General features: G+C 43.6%; 1 protein-coding gene across 8 annotated transcripts in view; it reads right to left on the bottom strand.

The window, feature by feature from the left end:
* The window catches only part of LOC139416641 (neurofascin-like), a 28,118-nt gene extending 10,850 nt beyond the window's left edge, over positions 1 to 17,268 (bottom strand). The window contains exons 1-13 of one of the 8 annotated variants that reach the window (XM_071165567.1): positions 16,478 to 17,268; positions 16,290 to 16,347; positions 15,867 to 15,954; positions 6,509 to 6,692; positions 5,819 to 5,946; positions 5,575 to 5,680; positions 5,265 to 5,455; positions 4,875 to 4,997; positions 4,429 to 4,647; positions 3,130 to 3,241; positions 1,604 to 1,788; positions 1,181 to 1,312; positions 925 to 1,068 (exon numbers count right to left, since the gene is read on the bottom strand). In XM_071165567.1, coding sequence (XP_071021668.1) covers positions 925 to 1,068; positions 1,181 to 1,312; positions 1,604 to 1,788; positions 3,130 to 3,241; positions 4,429 to 4,647; positions 4,875 to 4,997; positions 5,265 to 5,455; positions 5,575 to 5,680; positions 5,819 to 5,894 — 1,288 coding nt within the window. In that variant the 5' untranslated portion in view covers positions 5,895 to 5,946; positions 6,509 to 6,692; positions 15,867 to 15,954; positions 16,290 to 16,347; positions 16,478 to 17,268. Of the gene's footprint in view, positions 1 to 924; positions 1,069 to 1,180; positions 1,313 to 1,603; positions 1,789 to 3,129; positions 3,242 to 4,254; positions 4,312 to 4,428; positions 4,648 to 4,874; positions 4,998 to 5,264; positions 5,456 to 5,574; positions 5,681 to 5,818; positions 5,954 to 6,508; positions 6,693 to 15,862 lie in introns of those variants that run through there. The other 7 variants (XM_071165566.1, XM_071165565.1, XM_071165561.1 and 4 more) reach the window with 7 other exon arrangements.
* Between the last annotated feature and the right edge of the window lie 201 nt (positions 17,269 to 17,469).

The following is a 17,469-nucleotide window of genomic DNA, read 5'->3' as shown; positions in this document are numbered from 1 at the left end:
GTTTCATGATTTGAAACTGAATTTAATGAATGACAAATTGACGTTTAAATTCAATATTTATACATCTGGTTGTCTGCATATCCAGTTTACAAACTATCATTTCAAGTTTATCTAAGTTTCATATATTCAACTTCTCAAACGCATTCAGATTCCATTTTAAAATGCAGTTCTCTAAATTCAGATTTAAAACCAAAGACAACATCCTGGTACTTTGCCAGCCAGGAAAGTTAAAGGAGAACAGATAGAATCCAACTCTCTATGTTCATAGGTAGAAAATAAATTCAACATGCCACATTGGCTTCAGAAACGGCCAGAGGTTTCGGTTTACCACAGAGAGTTTGATTCTATTTGTTCTCCTCTACCTTTCCTGGCTGGGAAAGTACCAGGATGCTGTCTCTGGTTTTGAATCTGAATTTAGAGAACTGCATTTGAAAACGGAATCTGAATGCATTGAATATATGAAACTTTGATTTACTTGAAATTATGGTTTGTAAACTTGATACACATACAATGAATGCAATATCTATCATCCACCATATTTACAGTATAAATATTGCATTTGAATATTCTATTAAATTGAAATTGAACTTTAAAACTGAATGCAATATTCATTCAATTCAGTTTCAAATCATGAAATACAAGTTCGATTTATGAATTCAATGATTCAATTTGTGCATTACAAATTCAAAAATGTTACATTCAAATTCAATATCCTAACATTCTACATTGAAATAACATTTCTGTTGGCACTGAAATCTCTACATACGTGGCTCTGAAAATACTTGGTGTTGCATCTTGAGGAACAGAAAAAGAAACTGTATCACACTAGAATCCTGCACTGGTGACCTGATATCTGCATTTACACATATGCCAATAGATAAAGAGGTTCAGGGTTATTTTCTGCAAACAAATGTGATATCTTACGCAGTACGTTGATGTAAGCATTGGCAAACAGGTAGCCATACTGGTTAGAGGCATTGCACTGGTATACACCAGTGTTCGCCACAGTCACAGAACGGAAGGTAATTGTGTCTCCGGACACCTCCCTGTTTGGGACTGGAGTAGCATCTGGAAAGGATAGGAGAAGAAGAAGTAAACTATTATTTCCTAGTAGTTCAACTTACTTTATCATATAACCTTTTCAATTAAGTGAATAATTGTGCTTAGGTTAGCTGCTTACCCTCCATTGTATCTCCGTTGATGAACCAACGGATACTGGGCCGGGGGATGCCGTCAGAGCGGCACACTAAGCGTGCATTCTCCTCTGGGGCCAGCACCAGGTTACTGGGCTTTTCCAACCAGAACGGAGCAGCTGTCATGGAGATCAGGTCAGCAGAAAAAGACAAACATATCATATCACATAAATCGACATAAATATTAAATATTTCCGTAATATCAAACCCCATACAAGGACAAGTAACATTGTCCAGGCTATATCAAACTACTGAATATCAAACTAATGGGCTATTTCCTTCCGCGGGAAATCAAACAGTGAAATGTAAAGTTCAAATCGAAATCCTTGTGAGAGTAAATATGCTGAACATGTCCCAGTATCTGTGTGTTGGTGTGATGAAGGATGACGTGATGTAGATGATTGGCTGACCTTTGATCCGGACAGTGATGGTGTGTTCCAAGTATCCAATCTTGTTTGTGGCACTGCACGTGTATTCACCAGAGTCCTCAAAAGCGGCCTTGGGGATCTGCAGTAACTTGTTGTAGTTCTTCACCTTCATGTTGGTCGTGTCCAGTTCCTGTCCATCTTTGGTCCATGTGATGACAGGCGTTGGACTATTATATGGTAATTATAATTAAAACCAAATAAAATCACATGTCAGGTGTATTCAGAATGCTTTGAATGTTGAATGAACATTCAAAACTTGACGACTTGGTTTGAAGAAGTAATAGTACAAAACAAGATACTTGAGGCATTTCAATGTAGCCTTTTATGACTTACAACACTGTCCAGGACATAGCTTAAAACAAGTACAGTAGTTGCACCGGCAAAACTGGGAAGTGGAATAGTAGAAGAAGTATCGAGAATAAGCACATTAATTACCATATATGTTTTGCCCATTATAAGCAATCAGAATTGTTCCACTGACTTGATTAGCTATTGTGAAAGACCAAATAAATTAAACAGATATGTGTGAAATATGACCGGAGCCTGCATTTGGTCCTATTTTAATTATTGTTCATTGAGATACAGTACGTTAAATATACCACCAACAGTTGGTTTTGTTAAATTCAGGGCCCTAAAAACAATAACTCGAAAGCATCATGATACTGTACAAGCCTCTTGTTCACCACAAGGGGCTTATTGGAGCTGCCATTGATGACTGCTTCAAACAATGTACAGTACAATTGTGATTGCTAGGTATACATTTTTAGATTATTTCAAAAAATTTATATTTCTATTTTTTTAGATTATTTCTTGATAATTTTGAAACGAGGTCTAGTTGCGGCCCTAACCGGAATAGATTGTGAACGATTCTTGGCGGAATTCAATTGCTTGACTGCCGCGGGGGAGATTAGCAATGATTTGTTCTCGAGTTCTGTTTTTTTTTAGTGTAGGTTTTGGTTCTATAAAGCTATGTTCATGCATTCTTTTTAGCACCATGCAATCAATGTTCAGTTCTAAACATGTATTTTCCTTCCCTATACTGTCTGCAGCATGATCTATTTTCCTAGCCTCGTGGAGAAAAGTATTGTTATAGATCGTTTAGGCCTATAATCGGGATCCATTTTTCCCCCTTCAAATGTTTAAATTAAAAAGGGGTGTGCTTTTTTGCCCTTTTTTCTAAACCCTCTCAATTCGAGCACTGCTGGTACTCCTATATTTGAACTATTGTGTTGTCCCATGTTTCTGTTTTTACTGTGTTACTGTTCTGGCCTTTTGGTCAAGTTGTGGTTGTAAATAAGAAGTGGTTCTCAACTGACTTGCAGTTTGTGGTTGAGAGGATCATGGCTATATCGTAAATATTCATGAAAACAACTATTTGCATTTTGGTCTTGATTTAAGGTCAGGTGGAAAAATCAGATTTTAATAATACATTTTTTTAAACAGGCGGGGTTTAGCCATAATTATGACTTTGTGCCTGTGGTAACTAGTGATGACCGAGGATCACTCACACTCCAGCAGCGATGCACTCGAGGAGCAGCTCCTCCCCCTGCAGGACAGTCTGGGAGCTGGACCTCCCGGCTGGAGACAGGAAGGTGGGAGCGGCCTCTGACACCATGCGGGCTGTGGAGGAAACACAACACACCACACAGAGTTAGAACCACAGAGATAGATAGAGGACTCTTTACCACAAAAGCCTGTTTTAGAATGGGAAGCACCATTATGGACTTTCACCATTTTGAAGTAGTCAACTGGGTGGGACTTCCTATGGGTTAACGCTGCAATTTGTAACTTTTTGGGCGACCTGACCCAATTCACATAGAAATGTGAGTTATAGCTCTATCATTCTCATTGAAAGCAAGTCTAAGAAGCGGTAAATCTGTTCTCCCCTAATTATATGATTCCGGTTTTGTACACCAGCTTCAAACAGCTGAAAATACAATATTTTTGGTTATTGGAAATACATTTCATAGCGGTTTAGATGGTACAATGATTCTCTAAACCCTGAGTGCTTGTTTTGTCACAAACTGAAATTTGGGACAAATTACATCTGCGTTACCTATCATATGTACAAGAATTTTAGCAACCAGGAAATGGCGGAGCGATTTCGGCATATTGCACCTTTAAGGAAGAATCATATAATTCCATCCAAGTCACCAGGAGGGATCAGCCAATGAATTATACTTGTGAGGAAACATTCCATAACTGCAGATGGCAGTAAATCGGCAACCTTGGCTATATACCAGTTCCAACAACACACTCTAGGTGGCAGTGTGCACTCTTTCAGTTTGTTTGCCAACTCATAGAAGTAGTAGAAGAAGAAAATTGGCCTCAATGGCGCTGCCCGTGTTCTCAGAGACATCATAATGGGACAGATACAATGACGCAATGTCTATGGTTAGAACTTTTCTCACTTAAATATCCTGACAGCATGGACTACGACTGTGGTTGGACTACGACTGGTACTTTACAATGGGTACGGAAAACAGTTGTGCCTAACTCATCCTGGGCCTGAAGACTGTGTCAAGGCAGACCAATGTTAAAGAAGGATCAGGTTGTTAAGACGAGGTTGTTCATTCTTGACAGTATACTTAGTAAAAATTAAACACAACAAAAGAAGCAGAGCACACACTCACCACTGCACTAGGTCAGTAAGATCGGAGAAGAGCTATGGTGAGTCGTATTAGGGATAGTCTGAAATAAAACAATGTGGGGCAAACCAAAGCAACAGTTTAATAAGGAAGGCCAGTTAGTACATGGTAAGTTAAGTAAATGATGCAACATCCCTTGTGCTACATACCAATACTCACTTGTAAGGACTCTAACGGTAATAGGCATCTTCTGTTGAATTATGTTTTTGTAGGGGAAGCGCGCGTTGCAACAGTAGTCAGTGGCAGAGTCATTGACGTAGACATTAGAGAAGTAGAGATCTCCATTCACCCCCATAGACACTCTACGGTCTTGTTTGATAGGCAGCATGACTGGGGGGTGGGGCTGGTGAGGCCAGTTGAAAGGTCTCCCTGATGAACCTGAAATAAATACAAAGTTATTTATGCATTTCCTGTTAAGCTCATCTGGAGTTGATAGGATAAATACAGATAATGTTTGGGATAAGTGCCATATTACAAAAACATGAGCAAAATAAGCTCATCAGTTCCGAACGAGAGACAAGTGGTTGTCATTAATTATAGAATATCAATGCCATTCCTAGACATGATGTACTTCTGATTTGAGAATAGGAGGTAGGCCTACTCACACTTGCTCATCCAATAGGTCTCAGGTTTGGGAGGGCCTGGAGGAGGGCTGCAGTCCAGGACCAGAGGAAGACCAACACTCACCGTTACCGGTTCCAAAACCTCTCTGGGCCACAGAGGGGCCCCTGCCATGAAAACATAGGGTTAAGAAGATGTGGTTAGTGGCATTTAACACAGAGCGCAGAATCTTGCCGGGATATGGACTTATCTTAACACAAGACCACTTTTGAGGTCTGAAAATGGCTGACAAAATTAGATTTTGTACGGATTTGTCCCTTTAAGCTTTGCTTGGTTCTGCCACCAAAGTTGAGCATTTTCAAGGTTTGAGGCCCTAGCTTTCGAATGTACTCTGTGACAATGGACTCAAAAGCCTGAATGGAGTGGCAGCTTACTAGAGATGCGTAGGTTGATCTTGTTTGAGTATGCAGTGCCATACTCATTGGTGGCAACACACTGGTACTCCCCCTCATAAGCCTCCGGGTCAGCCCAGGCATAGATGTCCAGCGTCCCCGAACGTCTCCTCATCGAGGCCTGAGGGTCCCGTGCCACATTGAAATACTTCCCATTACGCCTCCATGAGAAACTTAGGGATAAAGGCAAGTAATTTGGTTAAAGTAGTTAAAAGAGTTGTACTATAGCTACTCACCATTTTTATACGGTTTTGAACTATAAAGAAAGTGTTTTTGATTTGTTAGTTCTTACATTGGGTGGGGGGTGCCTTTGGCTTCACACTCAACGACCATGTTGTCTCTGGGGTCCACGACATGATCCTTCAACGACTGTTTTATAATGGTGGGGGGCTGTCTGACTTTAGGTTGACAAGTCAAAATGAAAGACCTGATTGCATTAGGATTGTACATTCATTTACATACTGTATTTGACAATATACAGCACTGTACACTATTATCACCATATTGCAGGGACACAATAGGTTGTATTGACTTACTTTCCAGTGGGACGTCAATGGCAGACAGTCCTTGCCATAACAGTAGTAATAGAGTGGATCTGGCCAGCATCCCCATCTCTACAGTGAATGACCTTCACCGATCCTGTTGAACTGCCGGACACCTTTATCTAGGAACTGTTTTATTAGTGATCGATTAAGCAATTCAAATGTTTCATGAAATCAAATTAAATTAAATATCATGACATTTATGGGGACCAATTGCTTTGTAAGACAATATTTTCTAGCGCAAAACAACAAAATAAAATGAAATGCCATTTAGTATCCAAACAGCAGTATTTAATCTCTGTCCCACTCAACAGTCTGCGCTGTCACATTCTCTGACAGAGTCTCTTTGTCACTGTTTCCAAACAATAGATCCACCAACGCAACACATGCCCAGGACTCAACTCCAGTCTCAAGCCATTATGAAAAACTTACCTCCTCCACAGGACTACATTAATAAAGCTTTTGTTAGTTGCTGTGTAGGAAGTACTTGAATCCCAAAGAAATACATTGTTATAATGTAATTAATATGTCACTACTATATTACCCTGTTAGTTATAAATATATATGATACAAAGTGTAACAAAACAGATTATTGATCAGACTCATTGATCAACTCATCTACAACAATTATCAGAACTTTTCTTCCTCTTGTTAGAACACATTAGCTCATTACATCTGCGTTACCTTTCATAAGTACAATTCTTCAAGTGGAATATCATGAGGTTTCCCTCTTCCCCATCATCTCCATGACACTCCAATGCATTGAGTTTCTCCACAATTCCAATGTCCAGTTAGTGCCGTAAACAGATAAAATCCTTGGTGGTCAATCAGTCAATTTTGTTTCCTTGGTCAATCAAATAGCAGGAATCTGGAAAGGCAGAGCAGAGTGAACATCTCAGTAATAGAGTTTCTGTCTGTGCCATGGCCGTTCTGCACTCTGCCCACCCATCTCATGAATAATGAATGAGCTCCCCCCTCCCCCCCCCCCCACCACCACCCACATCTCTGTGCCTGCCAAGCTCCCTCTCTCTCGCTCTCGTGTACACGCACATATTCGTTCAAAGAAATTTGTGAATAAGTATCATGGATAGTTTTAACAATGAGAAGATAAAATGTGGTTTGAGTGCAATGATTGAGCACTGCTTGGAATTGGAATGATTGGCATTGTTGAGGTTTGGACATGACATAATTTGCATGGAAAGAAAGATGGTTGTCACAACCATAGATATAGAGCCTTGATACATGGTCTGTGGTCACCACCTTGTATGCTGACTCATTTGATGATGCCTATCTGGGGAAACTTATGAGGGAAGCCAGACAGAATTGTTTGTATTTACATCAAAGCTGTGTAACAACAAAGCTTTATCTCTATTGCATTCCCACACTCTGCTTATGAGCTTATTCATATTGAGCAATTTCAGTGCCTAAAATAATTTCACAGAAATACTCTGTGTACTCAGTGGAAACACAAGCCAGCCCATAGTCTGCACATGGTTAGCATTTTTATTGGTTTTGATGACATCAATGATGTGGGCCTTATTGTTGGCTGCTGAAAACCAGGGAACAGAGTATGAGTGCAATGTTTGTCTCAAATTAATTTTATATGCAAGAAAAAACCCTGGCAAATGAACTCATCACAAAGGCTGTTAGAAGGAATGACTGTTTTATCGGCAAAACAGAGGCATATTTGTAGCAAGCAATGTCTGTTGTGTCTGTTTGTGAATTGTGTTGAAAGCGATTTTATGGTGTCTAACCCTCCGGCCAAATTAACTTCCTTTTGTATGAAAACAAAAAGAAACACTTCACTTGTTGGTACTCTGGCCACCTTCCCACTATTGTCTCCTTCCAATGTGTAGCTCATCAGCATTTTCTATTCCCATTCTATTCTATACTCGACCACTCTAATACAGTACACCCCACAGGTGGCTGGTGGCACCTTAATTGGGGAGGACAGGCTCATAGTGATGGCTGGAACAGAAATTAATGTAATGGAATCAAACACATCAAACATATGGTTTCCATGCCTTTGATAACACTCCATTCACTCCATTCCAGCCTTCTGTGGTACACCTAAGCAAGAACAATCAATCATGCTGACTGACATCCTCAGAAAGGGCACAGGTCAAAGCCGTTCAGCGGAGGACTCTTCAGGAAAATAAAATGCTTTTTTTCTAGAAACAGCACAGAACTCTAGAAGAGGCCTCTGTCTCTGTGGCAGTCTTAAGCCTCTACATAGTTCTGACCCAAGTAGGCTAGGGGCCCAGGAATGCAGACACAGCACTAATTCATGGATATGGACTAAATGGACAAACACGACTGGTGAGGGTAAGATGAAAACCAAACCAATTAATTATCTCTGCCTATTTTTTCTAAAGAATCCAAAGGGTTTCACTGTAAGCAATTGTTAGGAGATGTCACACCTTGATCTGTTTCACCTGCCTTGTGCTTGTCTCCACCCCCCAGCAGGTGTCTCCGGATTCCCGTTTCTCCAGTTCTCTAGTTCTTGTTTTCTAGTTTACCCTGTTCCAAACTTTCTGCCTGCCCTGACCCTGAGCCTGCCTGCCATTCTGTCCCTTTTTGACCCTGCCTTGGATTACGAACCTCCGCCTGCCTGCCCTCGACCTGCCCTTTTGCCTGCCTCTTTGTTATAATAAATATTCTGAGAACAGAACCATATGCCTCCTGTGTCTGCATCTGGGTCATATCCTGAGTCGAGATACTACGAACTGGCCATGACTGACCCAGCAGACTCAGACCAGCTTCACAACGCTGTCTGCCTGCAAGAAAACACAAGGAGCTACTTTTGAACCTTATGGAAGGACTCCATACCTTGGTGGAATGCCATGACCAGGGTTTCAACTCATTACTGGAGCAATTCCGCTGACTATCTATCAGGCAGCAAGCCATAACGGAAACCTCCCAGAAGCTCAGTAACCCTGATACCAGGGGTGCTTTTCCCCAGCCTACCCCGGCTTCCCGAGAACTCCACTTACCTCCTCCGGAGCGCTATGTTGGGGATCCTGGAGCCTGCCGGGCATTCCTCTCCCATCTTTGAGCTGCAGCCCTCTTCGTTTCCTTCAGATCGTTCGATGATAGCGTCTCTCATAACGCTCATGTTTGGAAGGGTGCTCGCCTGGGCTACAGTGGTGTGGGAGCAACAATCCGCCGTTTACCTTCGTCTGGAGGATTTTGTAGTAGAGTTGAGGAAGTGGTTCGATTCTCCGGTGTCCGGGAGAGAGTCGGCTCGGAAGCTACTTCAGCTACATCAAGACTCCCATAGTGTGGCAGACTATGCGGTAGACTATACCATGTTGGCCGCCGAGAGTGCCTGGAACCCGGAGGAAATTAAAGATGTTCTCGCAGCTTGGGAGTTACCCATGGACCTTGACTCCCTCATAGCGTTGACTATAAGAATCGATGGTCGCCTACGGGAATGCAGGAGGGAGAGGAGGTCTGTTCTTGGCCACACTCGCTCATCAACGGTTTCTGCCTCACCTCCGAAGAACCCCGGATGTCCCCAGTGCCTGTATTCCGGAGAGAATCTGAAGTCACCCAAGTTCCCTCGGGAATCATCGAGGACTGTCGACTCGTCGCCTCCAGAGCCCATGATGCTGGGCAGGGCTAGACGGTCTCCTAATGACTGTTTACGCAGGCTGAGCTCCAACAGTTGCCTGTATTGTGGTACTACAGGACATTATATATCCACCTGTCCAGTAAAAGATCAGGCTCATCAGTAGGTACGAATACGCTGGTGGGCCTTACTGGAAGTCTCCAAACTCCTATTACTTGTACACCTCTCCATGCTATCCTGCTGTGGGGTGACCGGTCTAAATCTCTCCCGGTCATCATTGACTCTGGGGATGACGAGAGCTTCATGGATGCTATCCTGGTATCTGAGCTGGGTTTCTCCACACAATCCCTCTCTATTCCTATGGACGCCAGAGCATTGGATGGACGCTCCATTGGAAGGGTCACTCACAGTACTGTTCCCATTAACCTGGGAGTGTCGGGCAATCACAGTGAGTCCATACAGTTTCTACTAATTGAATCACCTCATGTTCCTGTGGTTTTGGGATTTACATGGCTCCAGAGGCACAACCCCCTGATCGACTGGGCTACTGGGTCTATCCTGGGTTGGAGCCCGTTCTGCCATGCACATTGCCATGCACATTCCGCCGCATCATCCCTAGGATTGCGCAATTGATCTCCTCCCGGACACCACACCGCCTCAGGGGCGGCTTTATTCCATGTCTGGCCCAGAGACCAAGGCCATGGAGGAGTACATTGAGAACTCTCTGGTTGCAGGGAGCATTCGTCCTTCTGCCTCCCCTGCCGGCGCAGGGTTCTAGTGGGTTCTAGTGCAGGTGTATCTACTACCGGGGCCTCAATGACAAAGTAAAAAATTGTTACCCTCTACCACTCCTCTCCTCAGCAGTCGAGCCTCTCCAGGGGGCGATCATCTTTTCAGAGTTGGACCTTTGGAATGCCTACCACCTAGTTCGGATACGGGAAGGAGACGAGTGGAAGACAGCTTTCAACACGTCTAGCACACACTACGACTACCTGGTTAGGCCGTTCTGACGGACCTACCCTCCCGCCGTGTTCCAGGCCCGGTTCAACGATGTGCTTTGTGACATGTTAAACTGGTTTGTGTTTGTCTACCTCGACGACATCCTTGTCTTTTCCCGTTCGGCTCAAGAGCATGTCCTCCTCATCCGACATGTCCTCCAGCGCCACCTGGAGAACTGTCTCTTTGTCAATGCGGAGAAATGTGAATTCCATTTCTCCACTATCTCTTTTTTGGGACACGTCATCGCTGCAGGGAACATTCAGCTGGATCCTGACAAGGTGAGAGCAGTAGTGGATTGGCCCCAACCCACATCCAGAGTGCAGATGTAACGTTTCCTGGGATTTGCACATTTCTACCACAGCTTCATTTGGGGCTACAGCACACTGGCTACCCCCTTTCTGCACTCACCTCTCCCAAGGTTCCGTTCACGTGGTCCCCACATGCTGTTTTTGGATCTTAAGCATAATTTCATCACTGCCCCCATCCTAATCCATCCGGACCCGTCCTGTCAGTTCGTGGTGGGGGTCGACGACTTGGACGTTAGAGTGGGGGCCGTTCTGTCCCAACGTTTTGCCCAGAACAAAAAGTTGCATCCGTGCGCTTTCCTGTCCCATCACCTTAATCCCGCTGAGAGGAATTATGACGTTGTTAATTGGGAACTTCTCACAGTCAAGATGGCCCTGGAGATGTGGAGGCACTACCTTGAAGGGGAAGGAACACCCATTCTTGGTGTGGACCAACCATAAGAATCTAGAATATCTTGGCACCGCCAAATGCCTCAACTCAAAGCAGGCTCGTTGGGCACTGTTATTTACTCGGTTCCATTTTACCATCTCCTAACGCCCTGGGTCCAAGAATGTTAAGCCTGTCTAGTTCTACGGCTACACCCTCTGACCCACAAAACATCCTCCCTACCTCCTGTCTTGCAGCTACACTTGTCTGGGGTATCAAGAGCCTGGTCCACAAGGCGCAACGTTCACAGCCAGAACCAGGGGGCGGGGGCCCTGGCTAACCGGATGTTTGTCCCTGATTCGGCCCGGTTCCCGGTCCTGGAATGGGTTCATTCCTCTAAACTTACCAGTTATCCCGGCTCCTGTCGGACCCTGGCATTCATCCAAAAATGTTTTTGGTGGCCCACCATGGTTCCTGACATCTCCGCATTCATCGCCGCCTGCACTATGTGCACACAGAACAAGACTCAGCGGCAAGATCCAGTTGGCCTTCAACCATTCCCTGTTCCTCACTGACCCTGGTCCTATATATCCCTGGAATTTGTCACTGGTCTCCCCCATCAGGTGGCAACACAACCATCCTTATGGTTGTGGATAGGTTTTCCAAAGCCGCACATTCATTCCCCTTCCCAAGTAGCCCTCAGCCAAGGAGACGGCCCAGCTTATGGTGCAGCACATCTTCTGGATCCATGGACTTCCGGTCGACATGGTCTCCGATCGTGGTCCTCACTTCTCGTCCAGGTTCTGGAAGGCATTTTGCACCCTGATTGGGTCATCAACAAGCCAGTTTTCTGGGTTTAATCCCCAATCCAAAGCCAGTCGGAATGAGCCAATCAGGACCTGGAGATGACTCTTTGTTGCCTCGTCTCTGCCAACCCCACCACCTGGAGCCAGCAACTTGTGTGGGTGGTGTACGTCCGCAACACCCTTCCCTGCTCAGCCACTGGTCTCTCACACTTTGAGTGTTCCTTCAGTTACTAGCCTTCGCTCTTCCCTGAGCAAGAGGAAAAAGTCAGCATACCCTCCACCGCTGGAAGAGAGCCCGGTCCGCTCTTCTTAAGACCAACTCCAGGTATCTGCGACAGGCGGACCGCCACCGGATGCCAGCTCCCCGCTATCATCTCGGGCAGAGGGTATGGCTCTTCCCCCGGGATCTGCCCCTCAGGGTGGAGTCCCGTAAACTTTCCCCTTGCTTTATCTGCCCTTTCCCCATCTCTAAAATCCCCACTGCTGTTTGTCTTCTGTTGCCCCAGTACCTGGTTGACTGGGAGGGTTATTGCCCAGAGGAGAGGTGCTGGGTTCCCGCTAGAAACATCCTGGACCCAGCCCTCATCGCTGTGTTCGACACCAACACCCCAATCAACCAGGTATGGGCCCGGGTAGGACCACCCTCATCGCTGGGGGGGGGGGGGGGGGGGGGGGGGGGGGGGTTCTGTCACACCCTGATCTGTTTCACCTGCCTTGTGATGGTTTCCACCCTCCACCAGGTGTCTCCGATTTTCCCCATTATCCTCTGTGTATTTATAACTGCGTTTTCTGTCTGTCTGTTGCCAGTTCTTTTGGTGCACCACCAGCATGTTTTCCGTTTCTCCAGCCTCCTGTGTCTGCATCTGGGCCATAGGGCTCCCGAGTGGTGCAGCGCACTGCATCTCAGTGCTAGAAGTGTCACTACAGACCCTGGTTCGATCCCGGGCTGTATCACAACCGGCCATGATCGGGAGTCCCATACGATGGCGTATAATTGGCCCAGCGTCGTCAGGTTTAGGAGAGGGTTTGGCCGGGGTAGGCCATCATTGTAAAATAAGAATGTGTTCTTAACTGACTTGCCTAGTTAAATAAAGGTTAAATAAAAATATCCTGAGTCGTGATAGGCGAGCCATTGCAATCGGGGCTTGGAGTCACAGATCACTATCAGTTCTGACCATGACCATGATGTCAACCACTGAGGCCCCTGCAATAACAGACATATAACAGTGTCACAGGAATGAGAATAGAACTTGAGCATGGCTCATCCACTTGTACTGATCTGGGCTTTTCCCCCCACGTCATCTTGATTGAAACAGAACTTGAGTCCCCTCACAAAGGAAACAAAAGCAAAAAGTATGTTCAGCTTGGCTCTTGGCATGGCCTCTTTCTTCCCATGCATTTGACTTCAGCAGGGTTTCAGTCTGACCAGTGCCATGCACCAGATTGCACAGTGTGAAGGGCTCGAGAGGCGGGCGGAGGCAGCTCTGTGAGGACAACAATGTCTCTATGTCCCGTGGGTCCCCTTTGGCACGTGAGGCTAGGGCTTGGCTAGGAGCAGATGGTATGTGGGAGGATTTCTCCATCTCTACACAAGCTGCCTGTTCAGAAACGGAGTCAGAGACAACCCATCACTCAATGTACAAGCAGCGTCACTAGGCCTACACCAGTGAGGAGGAGGGGTGGCAGTTGCCAGATACAAAGGAGTATTCTTAAGGTAACATCAGGTGGCAGGTGCAATACTAAGCATCATCTTCATTTAGACTGTGCTGGAGTGCTTATGCTCTGTTGCCCCTCTAATGCTCTGTTTCTCCTGACTGTTACCGGTAGTTAGAATTTTAAGCCTGGTTTGAGCCTGGACCATTTCAAGTGCCATGAAAATGAAATTAACATGGACAAGTATAAACAATCAGGCTACCAAGACTATCATTATAACTGTGATCTTCAATCAAGAGCAAATACTGTATGTCCGCAAAAGTGACAGCTTGGTGGTCAATACCAAAACAGTGAATGCATCTAAATGTATGCCAACAGCTTCTATGTGCAATCGTGGGAGCCAAAAAATAAAATAAAAATATATATATTTTCCACATTTTGTTGTGTCACAGCCTGAATTTAAAATGGATTAAATTGAGAGCATGTGTCACTGGCCTACAAACAATACTCCATAATGTCAAAGTGGAATTATGATTTTAGACATTTTTACAAATTAATAAACAATGAAGAGCTGAAATGTCTTTAGTCAATAGGTATTCAGCCTGTTTGTTATGACAATCCTAAATAAGTTCAGGAGTGAAAATGTGCTTTACAAGTCATATAACACGTTGAACGGACTCACTCTTTGTGCAATAATTTTTGAAAGACTACCTCATCTCTGTACCCCACACATACAATTATCTGTAAGGTCGCTCAGTCGAGCAGTGAATTTCAAAAACAGATTGAACCACAAAGACGAGGGAGGTTTTCCAATACCTCACAAAGAAGGGCACCATGGTGCCAAGGGTGACTTTAAAACCGTTACAGAGGTGAACGGCTGTGATAGAAAACTGAGGATGGATCAACAACATTCCAGTTACTCCACAAGTTACAGAGTGAATATGAGGAAGCCTGTACAGAATACAAATATTCCAAAACATGCATCCTGTTTGCAATAAGGCACTAAAGTAAAACTGCAAAAAATGGCAAAGCAATTAACATTTGACCTGAATACAAAGCGTTATGTTTGGGGCAAAACCAACACAACACAACACATCACTGAGTACCACTCTTCATATTTTCAAGGATGGTGGTGGCTGCATCATGTTATGGGTATGCATGTCATCGCAAGGACTAGGATGCTCTGTTTCAAGTGCCTAGGAAGTTTTTTTTATGATAAAAAGAAACGGAATAGAGCTAAGAACAGGTAAAATCCTAGAGGAAAACCAGGTTGAGTCTGCTTTCCAACAGATACTGGGAGACAAATTCACCTTTCAGCAAGACAATAACCTCAAACATAAGGCCAAATATACACTGGAGTTGCTTACCAAGACAACATTGAATGTTCCTAGTTACAGTTTTGACTTAAATCGGCTTGAAAATCTATGGCAAGACTTGAAAATGGCTGTCTAGCAATGATCAACAACCAGCTTGACAGAGCTTGAAGAATTTAAAGAAGAATAATGTGTGAATATTTTACAATCCAGGTGTGCAATGCTCTCAGAGACTAACCCAGAAAGACTCACAGCTATAATCACTGCCAAAGGGGATTCTAACATGTATTGACTCCGGGGTGTGAATACTTATTTAAATTAGATATTTCTCTATTTAATTCCTAAAAACATGTTTTCACTTAGTCATTGTGGGGTATTGTTTGTAGATGAGTGTGAGAAAAATATATTTAATCCATTTGAATTCAGGCTGTAACACAACAAAATTTGGAATAAATCAAAGGGTATGAATACTTTCTGAAGACACTGTATATATGTTATAATATATATTGTATATACACTATTCACTGGCTGTCTCATTACAAAACTGCTGATTCAGTGAAAGAACCTCCTTCTTTTAAAGCTTGACCCTGCCTTTGATTCCTTCTGACGAACAGCTAGAAGAGTACTCAGTCATACACAGTAAAACAAAGACACTTGTCATGGAATAAGATCTCAACATCTATCCATGACTTAAAGGTACAGTCCGTACGATGTGCACAACTCTCGTTTCAGGTCTATAAAATACAAATAAATGTAATGGAATTTTTTTTTAAAAATGTAAGTCTTCAGAGACAACTAAAATATCAACAACGGTGAAGGTAAGAGTCATATTCTTCAACAATCACGGGGTAACCTCTATTAGTTGAAGTCCCTAATGAGCAGCAGAAAATCTTTTGCACCAAGATTGCACCAATAATTCTTGCATTTAAATTAAAAGGCATTCATACTTGCCAAAAGTCATGCAATACAAGAAAATAAAACAAAAGTTATCTGGAGAATTAGGTTGCTGTATTTGATCAGTCACCTACAGTTGCAGCTACGGTGCTTCTCCTCTGCTGCTCTCTCGGTGAACTCAGAGCAGCTACTCTGGTCTTAGCATCAGTCTACAATCAGCTTCTGAAAGTTAGTGTGAGTGTTGTGAATTTTAGTTAGCATTATTTCCAACCACATGCGGGACAAAATTAGGTCAAACTCTCTGGTCACACGACATGTCAAATGGGCACCATAATGTGTCCTTTGTGTAATAGGGATACAAAGATAACGTCATCTCCGTCCATTGTGATAGCAAAAGTGATGGCAGACTTCACAAGTCAATAGACTGGAAACAAAGGTCATAACATGTAATTTATTTATACATCAACTTTAAGGGGAAAAATGTCAATTGGATAAAAGTAATTTCATGCCTTTTGTTATCTGTGCTATTTCAGAGTGAAAGGCGGGGGATTACTGACCTTGTGTCTTCTCTCTGGCTGGCACGGACACACTCATTCCCTCTCTCACAAGGCCTTTCTGTCCCAAACAAAGTGTGTCTTACACTGACTGACCACTGACCAGGGAGGGTACAGCCTCTAGATGCAGGCAGGCTGCCGTTAACCCCTCACACTCCAGCAGAACACAGTCAAAACTATACATGACTTACTGCTTTTAATTGCTCAGTTGTTGCATCACCAACACCAATCCAAGTCTGGGATGGGAATGACTGGGTCTGAGAGAAGTGAGATAAGTTACTACATGAATGTAAAGGCTTCAGCTGAGCACAACAGACCAACAGAGGCCAGACATTTCACAATTATGTGCGGGACAAGTTGTTGTATACAGCAGAGTAATTCATAGCTTTGAGAGGCTGAAGCTAATTGCACCTTGACACAAATATCATAACAAAAAAACACATTATATAATTTTAAAATAAATAATAACCCTAACCCTTCCCCTAACTCCAACCCTAACACGAACCTTAACTATTTAACCTAACTCCTAAACTTAACCCTAACCCCTATCCTAGCTAACGTTTGTGAGCTAGCTAACGTTATCCACCTAGCTAGAATTCATGCGTTTTGCAAATTCGTAATAGGGATGCTAATTTCTGTACATTTTGCTGCCGACTAACTGACCTTCATTAACCGGTCAACAAACTGTTACAATTTTTCCAAACACTAAAGTGACGTGACCAACAGACACTATCAGAGATCTGTACATAATGACGAGATGCTTATGTTTCCGCCCTAACAATGGTAGTCGTCCCAAGGCGAGAAGGCAGGCAGGCGACAAGCTTAGGCCCAAAATAAGCGTATTTTGGACAGATTTTTGCGAGTGTGAAACCTCTTGCTTAGCTTCTTCCTCTTTGATACTATGCATGCACATGAGGATCGGACATTTTTCATTATGAGCTTAATGGAAACATGCAACAATAGCAAGCCTATTATCTTACAGTCATAATTTTGCACGCCCAATTTTTCAGTTTTTGATTTGTTAAAAAAGTTTGAAATATCCAATAAATGTCGTTCCACTTCATGATTGTGTCCCACTTGTTGTTGATTCTTCACAAAAAAATACAGTTTTATATCTTTATGTTTGAAGCCTGAAATGTGGCAAAAGGTCGCAAAGTTCAAGGGGGCCGAATACTTTCGCAAG

The sequence above is a fragment of the Oncorhynchus clarkii genome, chromosome 9 (assembly GCF_045791955.1).
Source record: "Oncorhynchus clarkii lewisi isolate Uvic-CL-2024 chromosome 9, UVic_Ocla_1.0, whole genome shotgun sequence".
NCBI classification, from domain to species: domain Eukaryota; kingdom Metazoa; phylum Chordata; class Actinopteri; order Salmoniformes; family Salmonidae; genus Oncorhynchus; species Oncorhynchus clarkii.
The sequence above is the reverse complement of the archived record's forward strand: the minus strand, read 5'-3'. Positions and strand labels throughout refer to the sequence as shown.